The sequence below is a fragment of the Molossus molossus genome, unplaced genomic scaffold (genome assembly GCF_014108415.1).
Source record: "Molossus molossus isolate mMolMol1 unplaced genomic scaffold, mMolMol1.p scaffold_m16_p_22, whole genome shotgun sequence".
NCBI classification, from domain to species: Eukaryota; Metazoa; Chordata; class Mammalia; order Chiroptera; family Molossidae; genus Molossus; species Molossus molossus.
The window spans coordinates 32040721-32056679 of NW_023425358.1; the positions used below are offsets into that span (position 1 = coordinate 32040721).

The 15959-nt window shown below is 58.0% G+C and overlaps 1 protein-coding gene across 2 annotated transcripts in view; it reads right to left on the minus strand.

Moving 5' to 3' along the window:
- Positions 1 to 86: 86 nt before the first annotated feature.
- The window catches only part of TPCN1 (two pore segment channel 1), a 50323-nt gene continuing 34450 nt past the window's right edge, over positions 87 to 15959 (minus strand). The window contains exons 12-27 of one of the 2 annotated variants that reach the window (XM_036276550.1): positions 15457 to 15505; positions 14703 to 14766; positions 13658 to 13702; positions 10870 to 10926; positions 10738 to 10791; positions 9913 to 9985; positions 8952 to 9059; positions 8011 to 8082; positions 7445 to 7534; positions 6110 to 6225; positions 5385 to 5431; positions 4730 to 4798; positions 4488 to 4572; positions 3361 to 3500; positions 3084 to 3164; positions 87 to 2442 (exon numbers count right to left, since the gene is read on the minus strand). In XM_036276550.1, the coding sequence (XP_036132443.1) occupies positions 2320 to 2442; positions 3084 to 3164; positions 3361 to 3500; positions 4488 to 4572; positions 4730 to 4798; positions 5385 to 5431; positions 6110 to 6225; positions 7445 to 7534; positions 8011 to 8082; positions 8952 to 9059; positions 9913 to 9985; positions 10738 to 10791; positions 10870 to 10926; positions 13658 to 13702; positions 14703 to 14766; positions 15457 to 15505 (1273 nt within the window). In that variant the 3' untranslated portion in view covers positions 87 to 2319. The remainder of the gene's footprint in view (positions 2443 to 3083; positions 3165 to 3360; positions 3501 to 4487; positions 4573 to 4729; positions 4799 to 5384; positions 5432 to 6109; positions 6226 to 7444; positions 7535 to 8010; positions 8083 to 8951; positions 9060 to 9912; positions 9986 to 10737; positions 10792 to 10869; positions 10927 to 13657; positions 13703 to 14702; positions 14767 to 15456; positions 15506 to 15959) is intronic. The other variant, XM_036276549.1, reaches the window with a different exon arrangement.

Here is a 15959-nt window from a genome sequence, read left to right on the forward strand (position 1 = left end):
ATAGCAGACCACAGAATGGCACCTGGCAGATGTCACGAGGCGGCAGCCGCACTTACAAAGCAGAGCGCTTTTATTAATATGCTAGAAGTCCGGAGACACAGTGGGTTTTCTAGGTAACAAATCACCGGTGTACAAAACCTTACAGGGTCGTTCCCGCTATCCGTACAAAATGATTGTCGCGTGTGAGGAGTAAGGCTGGGTGGGGGAAGGAAGCAAGGATGAGGGGCCAGGTGGGGTCCCACCCAAGCGGGGCAGGGGCACAGGGCCGCCACAGCCACGACAGGTGGCTTGACCCAGGGTGGGTCCGTCTCAGCTTGGTTTCGCTCAACTATGACATGGGAAGTGAGGGCGTCTGAGCTGGATGATGTCCTGGGCCCCTCAGAGCTCAGCCCTGGGTGACACCTGCTCCCGGAACCTGTGTGAAAGCGCGACCAGGCCACAGGGCACCCCGAGGGGACAGCTGTCTTTAGCCTAAGGGACGAAGGTGCCGACCAGTGGCCAGAGCCTGGCCCTTCAGCACCATTGGCCCTTTGAATTCATCCCATTGTGGCTACACCCGGGCCTTTCCCAGGACAGGCCTAGGACTAGCTTAGACCCACCCCTTCCTGGTACCACCCTCACACTTGGGGGCTTCAAGGACCCTGGTGCCCCTCCCAGGTCTGCAGCCCCTGGGGGCAGAGGAAGGGACCACAATGAGGCCTCCTCGGGTCAGAAGCTGCCCCTTGACTCCTGCTTCCAAAATGCCCGTTTCAGTACACGAAAGCAACAAGGCACCCAGTTGTGCAAATGAAGTTTCTTCTCTGGAGAGGGAAAAGGGGTTTGGGAAGGGGCGGGGGCTCGGTGCCGAGCTGCCCGTGATGGCTGGTGGCCCTCCAGAGACAGGACATCAGCCTCCTGATCCCGGAGGGAATCTCCGTGGTTCCCGGTGATTTGTGTGTCCTCCATGGGCTGTGCTTAGAAAACGAGAATGCCCACCATTCTCCCCTGGGGAGGGCAGAGCTGTGCAGTGTGGGCCAAGGGGTCAGGCGTGGCCTTGGAGAGGGTGTGGGGAGCTGGGTACTGTATCACAGGCGCCAGGCCCTGCCCTGCTGGGAAGAGTATATGGCAAAGAGACCCTCTGCCCACTGGCCCTCCTAAGTCACAGGACGCTGTGGAGGCAGCTGGAGGGGTGGGGTTGGACCAGGATGCCCAGCGGGGGCTGCCCCTGCCCCTCCACCCCTGCATCCCACTGCGTCTGCCTTCTGCACCATGGAAGGTTTGCAGCCCAGGAGAGCTGGACCCGAGCTCCCTCCTCTGAGTTGGTTGTGCCACCACCCACCAGGGCTGCCAACCCTGGCCGCCTGCTCTGGATTCGAGCACGGGTCCTACCCCGACCACGAATCTGAGAACGCCCCAGGGCACCAGGGGAACTCGGGACCTGCGGGTTCACTTGAACCAGCTTCTGCACCAACCACTGCTCCCACTGAGACCCGGGGGTTCAGCCACAGGGCTGCTGAGGCCCACGGGACCTCGGTGCTCCTCGCTCGGTTCCAAGCAGCGGGCCCTAAGGATCTGTCTTGTCTGCAGCTGAAGCTGAACTAACCAACATGCCTTTGCGCCTGGACAGGATGGTCACAGCAGGGAAGGGGTTTGGTGGAGAACGCCCCTGCCAGGAACTGGCCCTGTCCCCTGCTCTCCTGCCCTTACCGGGCCTGGACGCCAAACAAGGCCATGTTAGGATTTCCAGCAACAAGTGGCTGTTCCAGAAGGTGACAGAGCCAGGGCAGCAGGGGCGTCCACACCACGCCTCGCTGCCCAGCGCCGCTGGGATCTGACCACACGGGATCATCAGGCCCCCGATGCCCCCTGGGCACGGGTTCCCCGGGGAACGTCCCATTACATGATCACATCTAGAGAAGCACGAGCCCTGAGGACAGGGGCTCTTTCCTTCCTAAGTGGTTTGGTCCGCAGGGGAGGTTAGGGGGAAGCTGTCGGCTGGGTCTGAAAGCGGCGCCAGGAAGACGGACTGGGTGTGGACGCGCGCAAGGAGGGCCGCCCCGCGGAGACCACCAGGGGCCTTCTGCTGAGGGGCCTTCCCGAGCTTTCTGTTAGGAAGAGCCCCTCGGGGCCTCACCGCCCCCGAGCAAACCGACTTCTGGGGTTGAGGAAGACGGGGCGAGGTGGCCACACACCAAACCCCACCTTGTCTGTCTCGTTCTCTTTCTCTATATAAATATGTGAATATGTGCATACTATACATACACACATCATCTCGATACATCGTAGGAAAATAATACTATTGTGTTATTGCATAGAAGAGATGGCTTCTGTGAGCGGCGGTTAGGTGAAGGTCTGGGAGCGCGGGCGGCGGCCCCGGGGCGGCTGGGTGGCGGCGACGCTGCGGCCGCAGAGCTGCTGCTGCTGCTGCTCCTCCTGCTCCCGGGCGTGCTCCTCGTACCACTCCTAGAGCACAGGGCAGACGGCAGCTGAGCGGGAGGCACCCCCTCCGCCCGCGCTGCGCCCCCCGACAGGGCCATCTGGCCTCCAGCCTCTGCCGCTGGGGGTCAGGGAGGCTGGAGGGGGCAGAGCTGCCAGCCCAGCTGGTGCTCTGCACGGTGTTCTAGCTGCCGATGTGGGGAGATGAGGCGATTGTGTTAAAAAAAAAAAAAACACACAAAACAAAACTGACTTCTCCCTTCTCTTAAATTAGAAAAAACCAAAGAGTCAAAAACCCCAAGAGAACCGCGGGGCACAGCAGGCCTCAGTCCCACGGGCATCTCAGGGGACCTGCGCCCCAGCTCGCGTGCCGCCCCTCCTCTGCCCCTCCCGGCTCCCGCTGTGTGCATTTCAGAGCAGGACACTGAGCGAGGCTCTGGAGATGCGCAAGAGGCCGTGACACGTGAAAGGCGCCTACGTAGGGGGATGGGTGAAGGGTTCAAGGCTGAGCCCCCAGGGCACCACTGGTAGTGGTCCCAACCTGCGACCCCGCATCTCCCCACCGAGGCTCCCCGTTGCCTGGGACAGGCCGGAGCGCAGCCTGCTCGGGCTCAGCAGCAGGGACCGTTCCAGGCGAGCCCTGGGTGGCCGGCCAGGGGCGCTCCTACCTGAATCTCCTCTTGGTACATCTTCAGACTCAGATCGCTCTTGGTCCTCGATCTCCGTCCCAGAAACACCACGGTGCTTTGCTATCGAAGGGCACAGGCTGAGGCTCCACCGTGCCGTGCCCTGGTACCCAACCACCACAGTGGCCTTGCCCCCTCCTCTGGCTTTTGCCGTGATGCCCCCCAAAAGCATCACCAAAACTTGAGGGGATGGGCAGTGGGGGAGCAACTACACTCAGCTACAACCTGGCCCCTCGCCAGACGGGGCCCTGCTGCTCACCTCATTTCTCTCCATCTGGGAGAGGATCTTGAGCAGCCGGGGGATGTCCGAGGCAGCCCCCCGGGCCTCCCGGTACAGCTTGAGGACAGCGAGCAGCTCATCCTTGGACATTTCCTTCTCGACGGTGATGCCACCGTCAACTGCGGGGAGGAGGGAGCCTGGGCTCAGAGTCCCCATCTGACCTGCTCGGGTTTAGCCGGCCTCCCGGCTGTCCCTGCAGGGATCCCAAGGCTCCCTCTCCTGCCGTGGGGAGTCCTGCTCCCTTCCCCTCGCTCTGCCGTGGATGTGAGGGTCAGCGGCCAGGCCAGCAGCTCACAGGGGCAGAGGGTTTCGGGAGGGAGTCTCCGAGCTACCAGTAAAGGCAGACAGCCTGATACGACAGAGACTCGGAGACAAGCCAGAACAGCGTGCGGCAGTTCTGACAGAGAATCTGCAAAGAATGGAGGTTCGGTACAGGAAGCAACGCAACCTGGGAGCAGCGAGGTGATTGATGGCCAGTGGTCACGCTGCGCAAAGCAAGCTGTGGCCTGTCGTCTACAGTGTGCCCCCCTTTAAGGAACGGGAGCCAGAGCCCTGGTCGGCTGGGCTCAGCAGTTAGAGCGGCGGCTCGCGGACCAATGAGTTACGGGTTCAATTCCGGTCAAGGGCACGTACCTCGGTGGCTGTGCCCTGGTTGGGTCGTGCAGAAGACGACCAGTCGATGTGGCTCTATCACATCGACGTTTCTCTCTCTCTCTCTCTCCCTCCCTCCCACTGTCTGGTGATAAACAGAAAAGTATCCTCGGGTGAGGAATTTTAAAAAGAAAGGAGAGAAGAGGCTGAGAGAGAAGCCTCTGGAGAGGGGACAGCTGGGACCAGCAGCTGCTCTGTCCACAAGAAGCCTGTCGGCTGCGTAGCTTTTCTTCAACTGCGACTTGTATTGTTTTTATCGAAAATGAGATCGAGAGCGTGCGTCTCCTGTTAAACAGCGGGTGATCAGCGGGAACAAGAGAGCCAGAAAGACAAGCCCCACACATTCTGTCATGGAACAAGAGTGCCAGGCAGCCCACAAGCTGACCGCGGGACGGACAGCCAGCCGGACAGACAGCGGAGCGGCCGGCAGGGGTGCTCCTGCTCCTTGCACAGACCTTCTGAGTCCTGGTTCTTGCGGCTGAAGTTCATTCGGAAGACAAAGGCCTCGAGGATGAAGGCTACGATGATAGTCATCACCACCTGGTGGGCACAGAGGGGCTCAGCGAGAGGGAGGAGTGAAGTGTGTGAGCTGCTCCCGCCCCCACAGCTGCACCACTCAGATGCGCTGGCCCCGCCCTCGCCGAGTGCCGCCCAGTGAGCAGGGGCGGCTGGGAAGGAGGAAGAGCACTGGACCTACCATGGTCACGATATAAAAGGTCATGAAGTAGAGGCGGCTCCAGTGGGAGGTCTGAGAGGTGATGCCTTCCTGAAGACAGAGGGAGGCGCCAGTGAGCGAGTGGCTGGGGGGGCAGGGTTGAGGGGATCACTGTCCAGTTAGGTTATTTCGTGGCCCCCAGAGCTGCCAGGCTTTTTACAGATCCTTCCTGATTTGCCTTTGGTTGTGAGGGACACAGGAGGGGGACCTCAGTCCCCTGGCTCTAAAAATTCCTCTGCATGAGCCTGGATGGTCCCCAGGACGCACAGGCAGTCTGTCCCAAGTAGAGGTGGCCCTTCAAAGTTTAAGCAATTGAAATAAAACCCAACAACTTAGCCACTCTGATTCTTGATTAAAAGTCTCTCCCACCGCGGGGCAGAAGGCCCGAGACCAGAGGCAAACGGGCGCCCCCTGGCTGCGGGGAGACGTGTGGGGAACAGAGACAAAAGCCAAGTCTGGCCAAGGGGTGGTTCCTGGGCACACGTGGCAGCCTCCCCACAGAACGCCAACACTGTGCGCCAGGACGCCACCCCTGCAGGGAATGGGGAGAGCAAGTACCCCACACTGGGCGAGGGGAGACTCAGAGCAGGCCTTGGGATGGTGGGAAGACACCCCGGGAGCTGACCGAGGTCCTTACCATGATGATGTACCAGTTGTTGACGACCGTGAGCTCGAACAAGGTCACTGCCAGAGGGAAGGGAAAAGGAAAGCATCTTGATCAGACTCACCTTTTCAAAGTCAGTTTCTGGAGGCCTCTCTGCAAAGATTCTGGGTACCATGCACCTAAATGATGGAGCCCCCTCTGCCAGCTTGGGCTGTGAGCTCCCATGACTGACCACCCCACGGGAGTGCTGTCATCTTGCCTGTCCCCAGAACGGCATGCCCTTTGAGCAGCCCATGATGAACCTGGTCTTGGGGCAGGGTGGGGTACTGCAGAAGGCGCACCCAGACCTTAATTGGTACAGATCTGGGGTGCCATGGGGCTCTCCCCCTCCTCAAGAAGCTGTCTGGCAGGCCACCTCCCTCCACTCTCCTGCCCCAATCCCTCCACAAACCCAGGAACAGAGCTGTGTGGGCCTGACCTGAGCAAGGCAAGGGCACCGTAGCAGGTCGGTGTGGCTGGGCCCCACCTGTCACTGCCGTGTTGAGACAAAGGAGTAGTTCCCAGCAAAGCGCCCGGTGGCTAAGGGGGCCCAGGGCCTGGCCTGCGCCCCTGAGGCTGAGCACACCACACCCACACAGGACTCAGGAAGTGTGGCAAACACCAGGGGGGAGAAGCTGCAGACGGCCTTGCTCCAGCACCGCTGGGACCCGTGGTGACAAAGGCCCAGGGAGAGCCCGGCCGGAGAGGTCTGCACTCACCGAAGCTGTTCAGGATGTTGTCGAAGTTGTTGAGATAATAGTAGCCGTCCTCCACGACGGTCCTGTTGCCCACGGTGTGGTTGAGCCAGCGGTAGGCGTCTGCCACGGTGCTCGTGCTGCCCGGGGAGACAAAGGGGCAGAGGGCACGGTCACCACACAGCTGGTCACCTCGACGGAGGCGGAATGTTTAAGGAAACCACGTCTGGCCAGGGAGCCCCGTCCTGGCCCCACCTGGCTTCCGGCCCAGCCCCCAAGCCTGCCTCCTTTTCTGCCTCCACTTGGCACGTCTCTGCTTCTGCTAGGCCCCTTCTGGGTCCCCGGGGATCTGCCCTTGAGGGCGGGTGAGGGGCAGCCACCCAGGGAGGGGACAGCTCCTCAGCTTCCTCCTGCACCTGGCCAGGTGTCTAATAGGCTGTTGCCTCTGTTCTGAGAGCTCATCTGCTATTTTACTGAAACCCTCAGGGCTCGTCTGCTAAAATCCCTGCCGACGGTTCTGCAAGGCTTGGCCAGGGGCACTCAGGCAGCCTGTCCAGAAGGCCGGCCCGCCCTGCCAGGCACACGGTGCCGGCTTCGCGGGGCGGGGCCTGCAGTCCGCACTTTCAGGCAGCTGCCCTGGTGACTCTGAAACCCGTGACTCGCTGTCCTGGGCTCCTGGTTCCAGCTCGGCCTGACACTCAAAACAGCTACCAGTGTCTCTGGCAGCTGTTTCTTGAGCAGCGCCCTAAGGACCGAATATTAAAGAGAACACTGGATAGCTGATGGCCAAGTCTGCGGGTTTCGTCCTGGTGGCTTGGAGGGAAGAGGGAGCAGGGAGGGAGAGGTTGGCTCCCCATTCTCTATACCTGTTCCCACGGACCTTCCCATGGGCGCCTGTCTGACTTATCCTAACTGGCCGCCCCTGGTTGGTGTGTCCGCCCAGGTCCCCAGCCACCCCTGGAGAGACGTGGAAGACAGCCATGGGACCTGGGCCTCTGGCCGCAGGCCACACTTGGTTCTCGGGGCCTGCAGCCCTCAGCCCGCAGCGGGAGCTGATGGAAGGCTGGTGGGAGGGTGGCCCCTGGTCCCTGCTTGGGGGACAGGGAAACTTGCTCAGATGTCCTCACCACAGAGAACTCTGCTTCCAGGTCCCTCATCTAGCTACTGCACTCAGCTGAGCCTGGAAAGCAAAGCAAGGTGATCCGGGGACTTGCAGGGCCGCGGGTGCGGGCTCGGACAGGCATGCCCGCGGGCTCTGAGGCAGAGGGGCCCACTGGGCCGGGTAAGGGCGCATGCTGGTCTGGGCTCTGACCCTCCGGAATGCAGGCGGTCTGGGCCGGGCCGGGCCCGAGTACTCACTTGCAGCAGTTGGGGTACAGGATGCCACAGAAGAACTCCATGCCCACGATGGCGAAGGAGTAGTAGAAGATGAGCAGGGTCAGGCCCAGGCTGGGGAGGAGGGGCAGAGGGGTGACTCAGGGCCGGGCCTCCTCGGACCCACCGCTCACTGGGAGAGGCAGCCCTAGCCGGGTTACCGACCGGGAGGGAAGTGCCTGCAGGGACGGGGCCGCGTGATTCGGGTCTGGGGTCAAAACGGCTCGAAGGAGGACTCTCTGAACAGATGCCCCTTGACCAGAGCTTCACCCCTTACCTGTGAAGGTGGACTCACAGGTGACCCCTTACCTGTGAATGCAGACACAGGTGGTGAGTGAGTTGACAGCTCCCTGCCCTCCCTACTAGTATTTCAGACAGGTCAGTGGAGGCAGGAGGTGCCGGGTCGAGGTCAGCCTCCTTGTAGACCAGGAAGACCCTGGACTTCAGTCCTTGTCGGGACTCCCCCCTCCCCCCTCTACCGCCCAGCTGCCCACCCCTCGGGGCACAAGCCATGGGACGCCTGGCCCTGGGGCGCAGAGGCAGGGCAGTACCTGGCCATCCGGGGCAGCAGCTCAAACATGGTGTCCAGCACGTTGCGGTAACGCTTTTTCAGCTTGAACAGCCTGAGCAAGGGAAGGAGGCCGGGTCACTTACAGACCAGGGCGCGGCTGCAGCGCCGGGTGGGAAACAGGCCGACCACCCTCACTCAGGACCTCGGGGCTGCACAAGCCTGTCCCCGAAGGGACGCGGAGCCCGTGTCAGTGTCTCCCTCGGGTGGGGGGTGCAGCGTGGCTGCTCACCTTGGCTCACAGCGCAGCCAGGGAGCGCTCAGTGGGCAAGGCCTCGCTCGGGACAGCGCGGCGCCCGCACCGCATCGGTGGAGAAAGGGCAGTGGTGTGGGGGGCAGAAGCTGACCACTGCCCGGCCTGGCCACCACCACCGGGCATGGCAGCAGGTTCTGCTACAGAGACGCCGCCCCGGACCCATCCCCCAGGAAGGACGGGATGGATGATGGACGTCTGTGGGACTGCGGCTGGACAGTGAGAGGAAAACCAGAATCCCAGAGACACCCAGGGCTCAAGACCCCTCAGCAGCGAGGGACAGCGTCCCGGAGCCATGCTTTACTGAGCCCCTACAGTGGTCCCTGGGGAGAAGGTGAGGCCGAGTGAGGGCTCTTCTCGACAAGAGGCTGCCCCAGAAAAGCAAGGGGGAGCCTTCGAAAGTTCCTTTGGACCCCAGAGGCTGTGCCTTCTGGTTTGTGACTGTGAGCACACGTGTTTCTGTGGCCACAGCGGCTAGCGCCACAGTGAGAGGTGACCAGTCCTGGTGACACGGAGACAGGGGCCCCTGGGTGCTGCTGCAGGGGGCACTGCGGTCTCTGTCCCCAGGCTCGTGAGTCTTCTGGCTCATCCGGTCACTGCTCAGACCAGTCCCCAGGCTTTCCCCGCCCTCCCCCTGCCCGCCTGTCCCCACCCCGACTCTGCCCTGTCACCTCAGCAGCTGGAGAGGGCGCAGGACCACGATGAAGTAGAAGGGCTCCATGTTGAAGGCCAAAGCCAGCAGACCCAGGAAGGCGAACGCTGTGACGGAGAAGTCGAACCTAGAAGGGAGGGGACAGCGGTCCGTCGGGCCCACCTGCACCCTGGCCTCCCCCACCACGGCTGGCGTCCCCGCCCCGTGCTCAGCTCGCCCTTCCAAGGAGCCCACACACCAACCCCAGCAAAAGCAAAAGCGTGCCCAGCAAGGGCCCGTGGCAGGCCAGGCAGGATGCAGCTTCCTGCCACCCTAGGGTTTCTGATTGGCATGGCCAGATGCCATCACAGCACACATCTCGGGCGTCAGGAATGCCGCACTGCCCCCTCCCCGAAGGTCCTGCACTGGTCTGACAGCAGACACTGGTATACTGGTGGCGGCCTGCCCTGATGAGGTCAGAGGGAAGTGGCAAGGCCCCCTGGAGACCAGCCCGATCAAGGCCGCGGACTCTCTGCAGCTCTGCACCGAGACCTGGACGGCCCCGCCTGCACTCTGCCCTGTGTAGCTTGTTTCACGCAGACCTCGTGAGTGGGGCCTGACTTCACGGGCGAGTTCATTTCAATGGGCAGTAAATGGGGTCTCAGTGGAACAGGGAGAAGGCCCAGCGAGGCGGTGAGACTCCCTCCCCTGTGGGTGTCATGTTCTTGTGGAAAGAGCACCGTTGTGCTGGGGTGGTGTGGAGGTGAAAGGACCCAGAGGCCATGGCGGGAGGGGCTGGGGTGGACGGCCAGAGGAGTGAGACAAGCGCCTGACCCCGGGCGCCCCAGAGCGCAGGCGGAGCGGCGGAGACAGAGAGCGTGGCCTGTCCTCATGCCTTCCCCCTGCGACTGCGGGCCGTGTGTGCGCGTGGGTGTGTGGGGAGAGGGCAGGCAGCGTGCACTCGCGTCGAGACCCGGTCAGGAAACGTGCTCTCCACTTACAGATTCCAGCCGGAGGACAGGTACTCGACAGGGCCCAGGCCGGCCACCTTCAGGAGCAGCTCCACGCCGTAGACTGTGGACAGGGCAGCAGTGAGCCGCACGCCTGCACGGCCTCCCACTCCTGGCCTGGCTCAGTTTCCTCTCGGAGACCCTTTGAGGTCTCCAGCCTCCCCCGCGGGCCGCGCCCTCCAGACAGCCACGGCGGGCCCGTGGCCCACGCTGAGTGCCCGGCCCAGGTGCTGTCAGCTGGCAACTTGCTAAGCAGGAGCATTCCCTCCCCATCTGGGAACGGCCCAGCCATCTCTCTCCACCCAGCAGGCATTTCCTGCCCCTCTTCTGTGCCAGGCGTTGTGTGGGCACTGGGCATGCAGAGCGAAGGGAATGCAGCGCCTATTCCAACAGAGCTCAGAGTGCAGACAGGAGGAGACTGCGTGGGTGGTGACGCCAGTGTGCGCAGGGACATAAAAGAATGTCCAGTGGGCAGAGGAAACAACCCGTGCAAAGACCCTGAGGGGAGACAGGGCACGGGGCACTCGGGAGCAGGACACTGTTCAGAAGGGCGGCAGGGTGGGGCACGGGTGCCGGCACTGGCTGAAGGGACCCGCGGGCCAGGCTATGGGAGCACATGCAAAATGGAGATTGGATCTGGAGGACAGAGGAGAACCGTGAGAGTTTGAAACAGGGTTGGGATGGAACCAGACTTGGTGTCTGCTCCCCTCTCGTTAAGCTTCTCTGTCTTAGAGACACGAGGTCCTAAACCAGATGCAAGTTCTCCTAGCCAGTGTGTAAGACAAGCCGGCCAGCAACGCCATGTGGGACACTCACTGGTCAGGAAGACGAGGGAACTCCAGGGCACGTGCTTGGAGAAGAAGTTCCCACCTGTAGGACGGAGAGGCGGCAGCTCAAGAGGCAGGCCAGGTGTGCCCACGGGACGGGCCAGTCCCCCAGCCGGCTCACCTTTCAGCATGAAGGTCTCCACGAGGACCCAGACCCCATTGACTGCCACCACCATGTCTGCAATAAACAGTCCCATTATCAGCAGAGAAAGCACAGGTGGGCACGGAAGTCTACAGGTCGCACCCATCGCCCCGGAGGCTCAGGGAACAGGGCTGCTCCACACACCCCTGTGCACGGACTTCTCTCCGCTCCCTGCTTTCACCACATGAGCTAAATCAGCTGGTGGCTTCACTCAGAAACAGCTGTGAATTTCTAAAAACTCTGTCACTGGAGGGATACCAGTTGTGATATTTCAGGAAAAGCTACAGATTATTCTATGTCGGTATAAACGACGGACAATACACAAAGGGTCTGAGTACGAAAAGTATTTGTTTTTCCTTGGAGATGTCTGACTTTAAAATGACTTCAGAGTTCCCAACATGCAGATACATCTGGCCTATCACTAACAATCCAACAGCTAGAGACCCAACCCAACGAGACACCAGCAGAAACACACCACCACGCACCTGACAGCTGTTCACCTGAGAACTACTTGTGATGGCAAAAGCCAGAAGTAACCCCCATGATCAATAGGGTGCCCAGTGGAATACACCACGACACGGTTAGGAAAGGTGTACTATCGCCCTGGCTGAGTGGTTCAGCTGGTCCCACACACTGGAAGGCTGCAAGTTCGATTCCTGGTCAGGGCACATACCTAGGTTGCAGATTCGAACCCCAGTCAGGGTGTGTACGAAAGGCAACTGATCGATGTTTCTCTCACATCTATGTTTCTCTCTCTCTCTCTCCCTTTCTCTCTCTCTAAAAACCAATAAGCCCAGCTGGTGTGGTTCAGTGATTGAGTGTGGACCCATGCACTAAGAGGTTGCCAGTTTGATTCCCGGTCAGGGCACATGCCCAGGTTGTGGGCCAAATCCCCAGTGGGGGGCATGCAGGAGGCAGCCAACCGATGCTCTCTCTCATCGATGTTTCTATCTCTCCCTCTTCCTTCCTCTCTCTCTCTAAAATCAATAAAGAAAAAAAATTGAAAAAATAAAAATAAAAATCAATAAGAAAACATATCTTCAAATGAGGATTAAAAAAAAAAAGTGTACTTTCAACTATAAAAAGAAACAGGAGACATCTTTATATAGTACTATGAAGTGGCCTCCAGGATATACTGTTAACTGAAAATAGAAAGGGGGAAAAAAGTATGTAAAGTATGCTATCGTTTATTTAAGACAGGCAAATATGCATATATTGGCACTTATTTAGGTTTTTAAAACATAGCCAGATAAGCCATAATAAAAGTTACCCACTGGGGGAGGTGACAAGATGTGAAAGAGACCTCTTCGAATCCATTTTTTTGCAGATCTGACTTGGCACCATATAAACACTTTACATAATTGCAAAACAAATTAAATGCAAAAAGCAATCCCTAAAATTAAAAATGAATGAAATAAAGAAACCTAATGTGATACAGGGACGACACCCCCCGTGGAGAGAAACCGTTCCAGGCAACCCGAACACGCAGAGCTCGGACTAGAACCCCTGCAGCGGTGTTCCTGGTGACCATCTCGTTGGGCTTGTGTTGGTATTATTTTTCGGAGACTGTTACATGTCTACTGCAGGATAAAGCAACTGAGTGACTGTGTCAGCGTTCCTGGGAACCAGGACTTTACGACTGGGAATCCAGGTAGGTGAGGGTGATGAGGTTGGGTAAAAACCCTACAGTCCCGAATTTGAATTAGAAATGTCAGGAAACACTCATCATATAGTTTATCTTTACAAATACCAAAACCCCAACTCTGTCCAGGGAAAGGCCTAGAAACAGTAACCAACGCCAAGCAGCGAGCACCTCCAGCATCTCAGACTGTGGTCTCTAAACAGCATCTCCCACTGCAAGGACCAGACTCCTCAAGAAGGCTCTAGATTAGTGCTGCCCAAGAGAACCTCCCGTGACGATGGACGCGCCCTCGCAGTGCTGCCCCGTTGGGAGCTATTAGCCACCTGCGGCTACTCAGCACTTCCAATGTGGGTGCCTTGCCTGGGAAACGGAATTTTTCATTTTTTTAAAGTATTTTTTCTTTATTGATTCTAGAGAGAGAGGAAGGGAGAGGAGAGAGAGATAGAAACATCGATGAGAGAGAACATTGATCGGCCGCCTCCTGCATGGCCCCCCACTGGGGATCGGGCCCACAACCTGAGCATGTGCCCTGTCTGGGAATTGAACCGGTGGCCTCTCTGGGCATGGGTCAACACTCAACCACTGAGCCACACTGGCCGGGCCTGAATTTTTTATTTTAATTAGCTTAATTTAAATAGCCACCTGTGGGCTGCCACACTGGACAACACAGTTCTAGAAGGAAAACACTGAATTGCAGGAAATAAGTCACAGAGAAAATGCAAAAACAAGACCGAAAGACAATGCTGCTTCTTCGACTACATATTGCAAGAGGGGAAAAGGGGCGGAGGAGGAACCTACAGATGAAAACAGACCTAAGTGACATGTCCACCAATCACACTCTGGCTCTGGAACCTGCTTCCAGAAAACCCAGTCTAGAGAGGGTCCAGTGAGCCGGAGGGAGTGCGCAGACACACAGGAAGGACTGGCCACGGGGTGAGAACCATCTCGGCTGGGTGACAGGTACCTGGATGCTCGTTAGAGTCTCCACTTTTATATACCTGCCTGGGACTGTCTATAATGAAAAGTCAAAACCACAACTGCAGGGCTGATCTCTGGCCTCATTACCCTCCGGAAGAGTGAGACTCGGGAGAAAAGGAGCCCAGGGCGGTGACAGTTCACACTTACACATGAAATACTGAAAGGCTTTGGACTTCACGAGGATATTAATTCCTGTGGGAAGAGAGGAAATGTCAACGTGGAAACTTTCATATGCGAGTGCATATTCCCCTACTCCACAGCACACGCGTGTAAGCGACCAGGGTATTTATGCCCAGGGGCGAGAAAGGACGGGCCTGTGCTGCCAGTGACGCCCGGACCCAACCGCACTGACAACAGCCGCTCTGCTCTGGGGACACCGCGGAGCCAGGACAAAGCGGAACAAGGCATTGCTGACCGCTGCTGAAACCTACACGACTGCTGGCCTCGCCCGGGACGATTCCTTCACCCACCTGAGCAACTGTCTCCCAGGCGAATGGGAAGCCTTCCAGAGGACGTGGGAAACAGCTGTGCCCGAAGCCCCAACCGGGAGAAAGCTCAAAAAAGGATACGCCACCTCTACTTGGGTTCGTCATGGCCCAGACCCAGGATTCAGGCTTTTTGCATGAGACTGACTCCCCGTGAGCTAACCACCCGCCGCGTGGAACTTCAAAACTGCCTTCAAATGAAGGGGCAACTATTAGGTCAACAATACGGGCTCTCCAATGTAAACTTTTTGAATTTTATACAATGCAAGGGATCATCTACACTAGGTATATATCCTGTCATGGGAGGATGGGCAAAATACGCTATAAGATAAAAAGGCAGGTTTCAGAACAGAATATGTAATGCAGTCCCATGACGTCGTAAAGTGTGCAGGGAAAATAACCAACATCAGAAGGAAACGCAGTAGAAAATGAACAGTTATCTCTGGGTGGGAAATTTTCATTTTCTTCTAAACCAGACTTGGTCGATTTTCTTTCGTGAATGAATATTCCACAAATGTCTTTTGGTTTGGTTTTTAAGTTACCAATTTCCTTCCTGGTCCAACATTTACTTCCCTGCTGGGGTAATCACACTCTGTCTCTTACACGCACACACCCCCTCTGAGCACGCTCTTGCAACGCTCGTCTGTGGTCTCTGGAGACTTCCATCCATCCCCAGCTGCCAAGATGCCGTATTTGGGGAACCTTACCTTTGAAGATGAGGAATGCTGTCCTGGGAAGCTCATCGAACCAGTGTTCTCTATTTCTCTTTGCCTGCCCAGGAAACAGGGTCATGGGAGAGGGTGTTAGGATCAGGGACCGGAACCTAACCCTGGGGACTAGGGTGCCACCTTCCTTCCCTGCTCACCAGGCTAACTTGGGGAACAGTGAAAACACTCAGGGATCTAAGTAACAACAAGGTCATTTAAATGGGCTATGCATGTACCTTATTATTATTATTATTTTCGTTATTGATTTTAGAGAGAGAGGAAGGGAAGGGAGAAAGAGAGAGAAACATTGATGAGAGAGAATATCGATTGGCTGCCTCCTGCATGCCCCCCACTCGGGATCAGGCCCACAACTTGGGCATGTGCCCTGAACAGGAATCGAACCGGCGTCATCTTTGTGCCTGGGTCGACGTTCAACCACTGAACCACACCAGCTGGGCAGCATGTACCTTATTTTTATATATTTCCTGAAAATCACTCTGTGGGTCAGAACTACTGTTAGCCCAGTTCCCAGGTGAGACGAGCCTGGGAAAGTTAGGTAAGTGGGTGACTGACGGGGTCGAAGGTTCGGTGCTCTTGACCAGGAGACTACACTGCACGTGCACAGGCAGAAGGGGGCCAGGGCCACCTGGTGTCCCTGCAGTGCCCAGAACTGAGCTGGACCTCAGTCCCCTTGGCCTCCTCCCCCCGTGGAGCCATCTGTCTGTTCTCTCCCTGGTCTCACACAAGTTCTCACCTTCCACTTTAAGGCGGTGACTTCGTAGATATCGTAAAAGTCCTCCAGGCTGTCACAGCAACATGAAAAGGCAAACGTGTCAGAAGGCTCCCACTGAGCTTCACTCTCACTCACCTGCCTGTGATCACCTTTAAGGGGTGAAGGTGGGAAGGAGGGAGGGGACGTCTGGGAGTCCCAGCACATCAGTGCCCAGGGACCCTCACTTGCAGGCATTTTGCTCTCCTTCCTCCAGGCACTATGAATACCTGGTCCACTTCATCTACACTGAGTGAGAGCTTCAACCCCTGGATTACCATGACTCTTATGTGGACAGGGACTGAGCCTCCATTAGCAGGGGACATCACGGAAAAAATGTGCTGCGAGTTCAGCCCAAATAGCTCGCTTGCTCTTGCCTCTGCGGCTGGGCGGCTTCTTTTCACATTGAGAAGAAGGGTTTGGGCGTGAGCAGTCCAGAAGAACAAGGCTGTCCCTGGAGGTTCCGGGACCAGTTCTCGGAGGCTGTG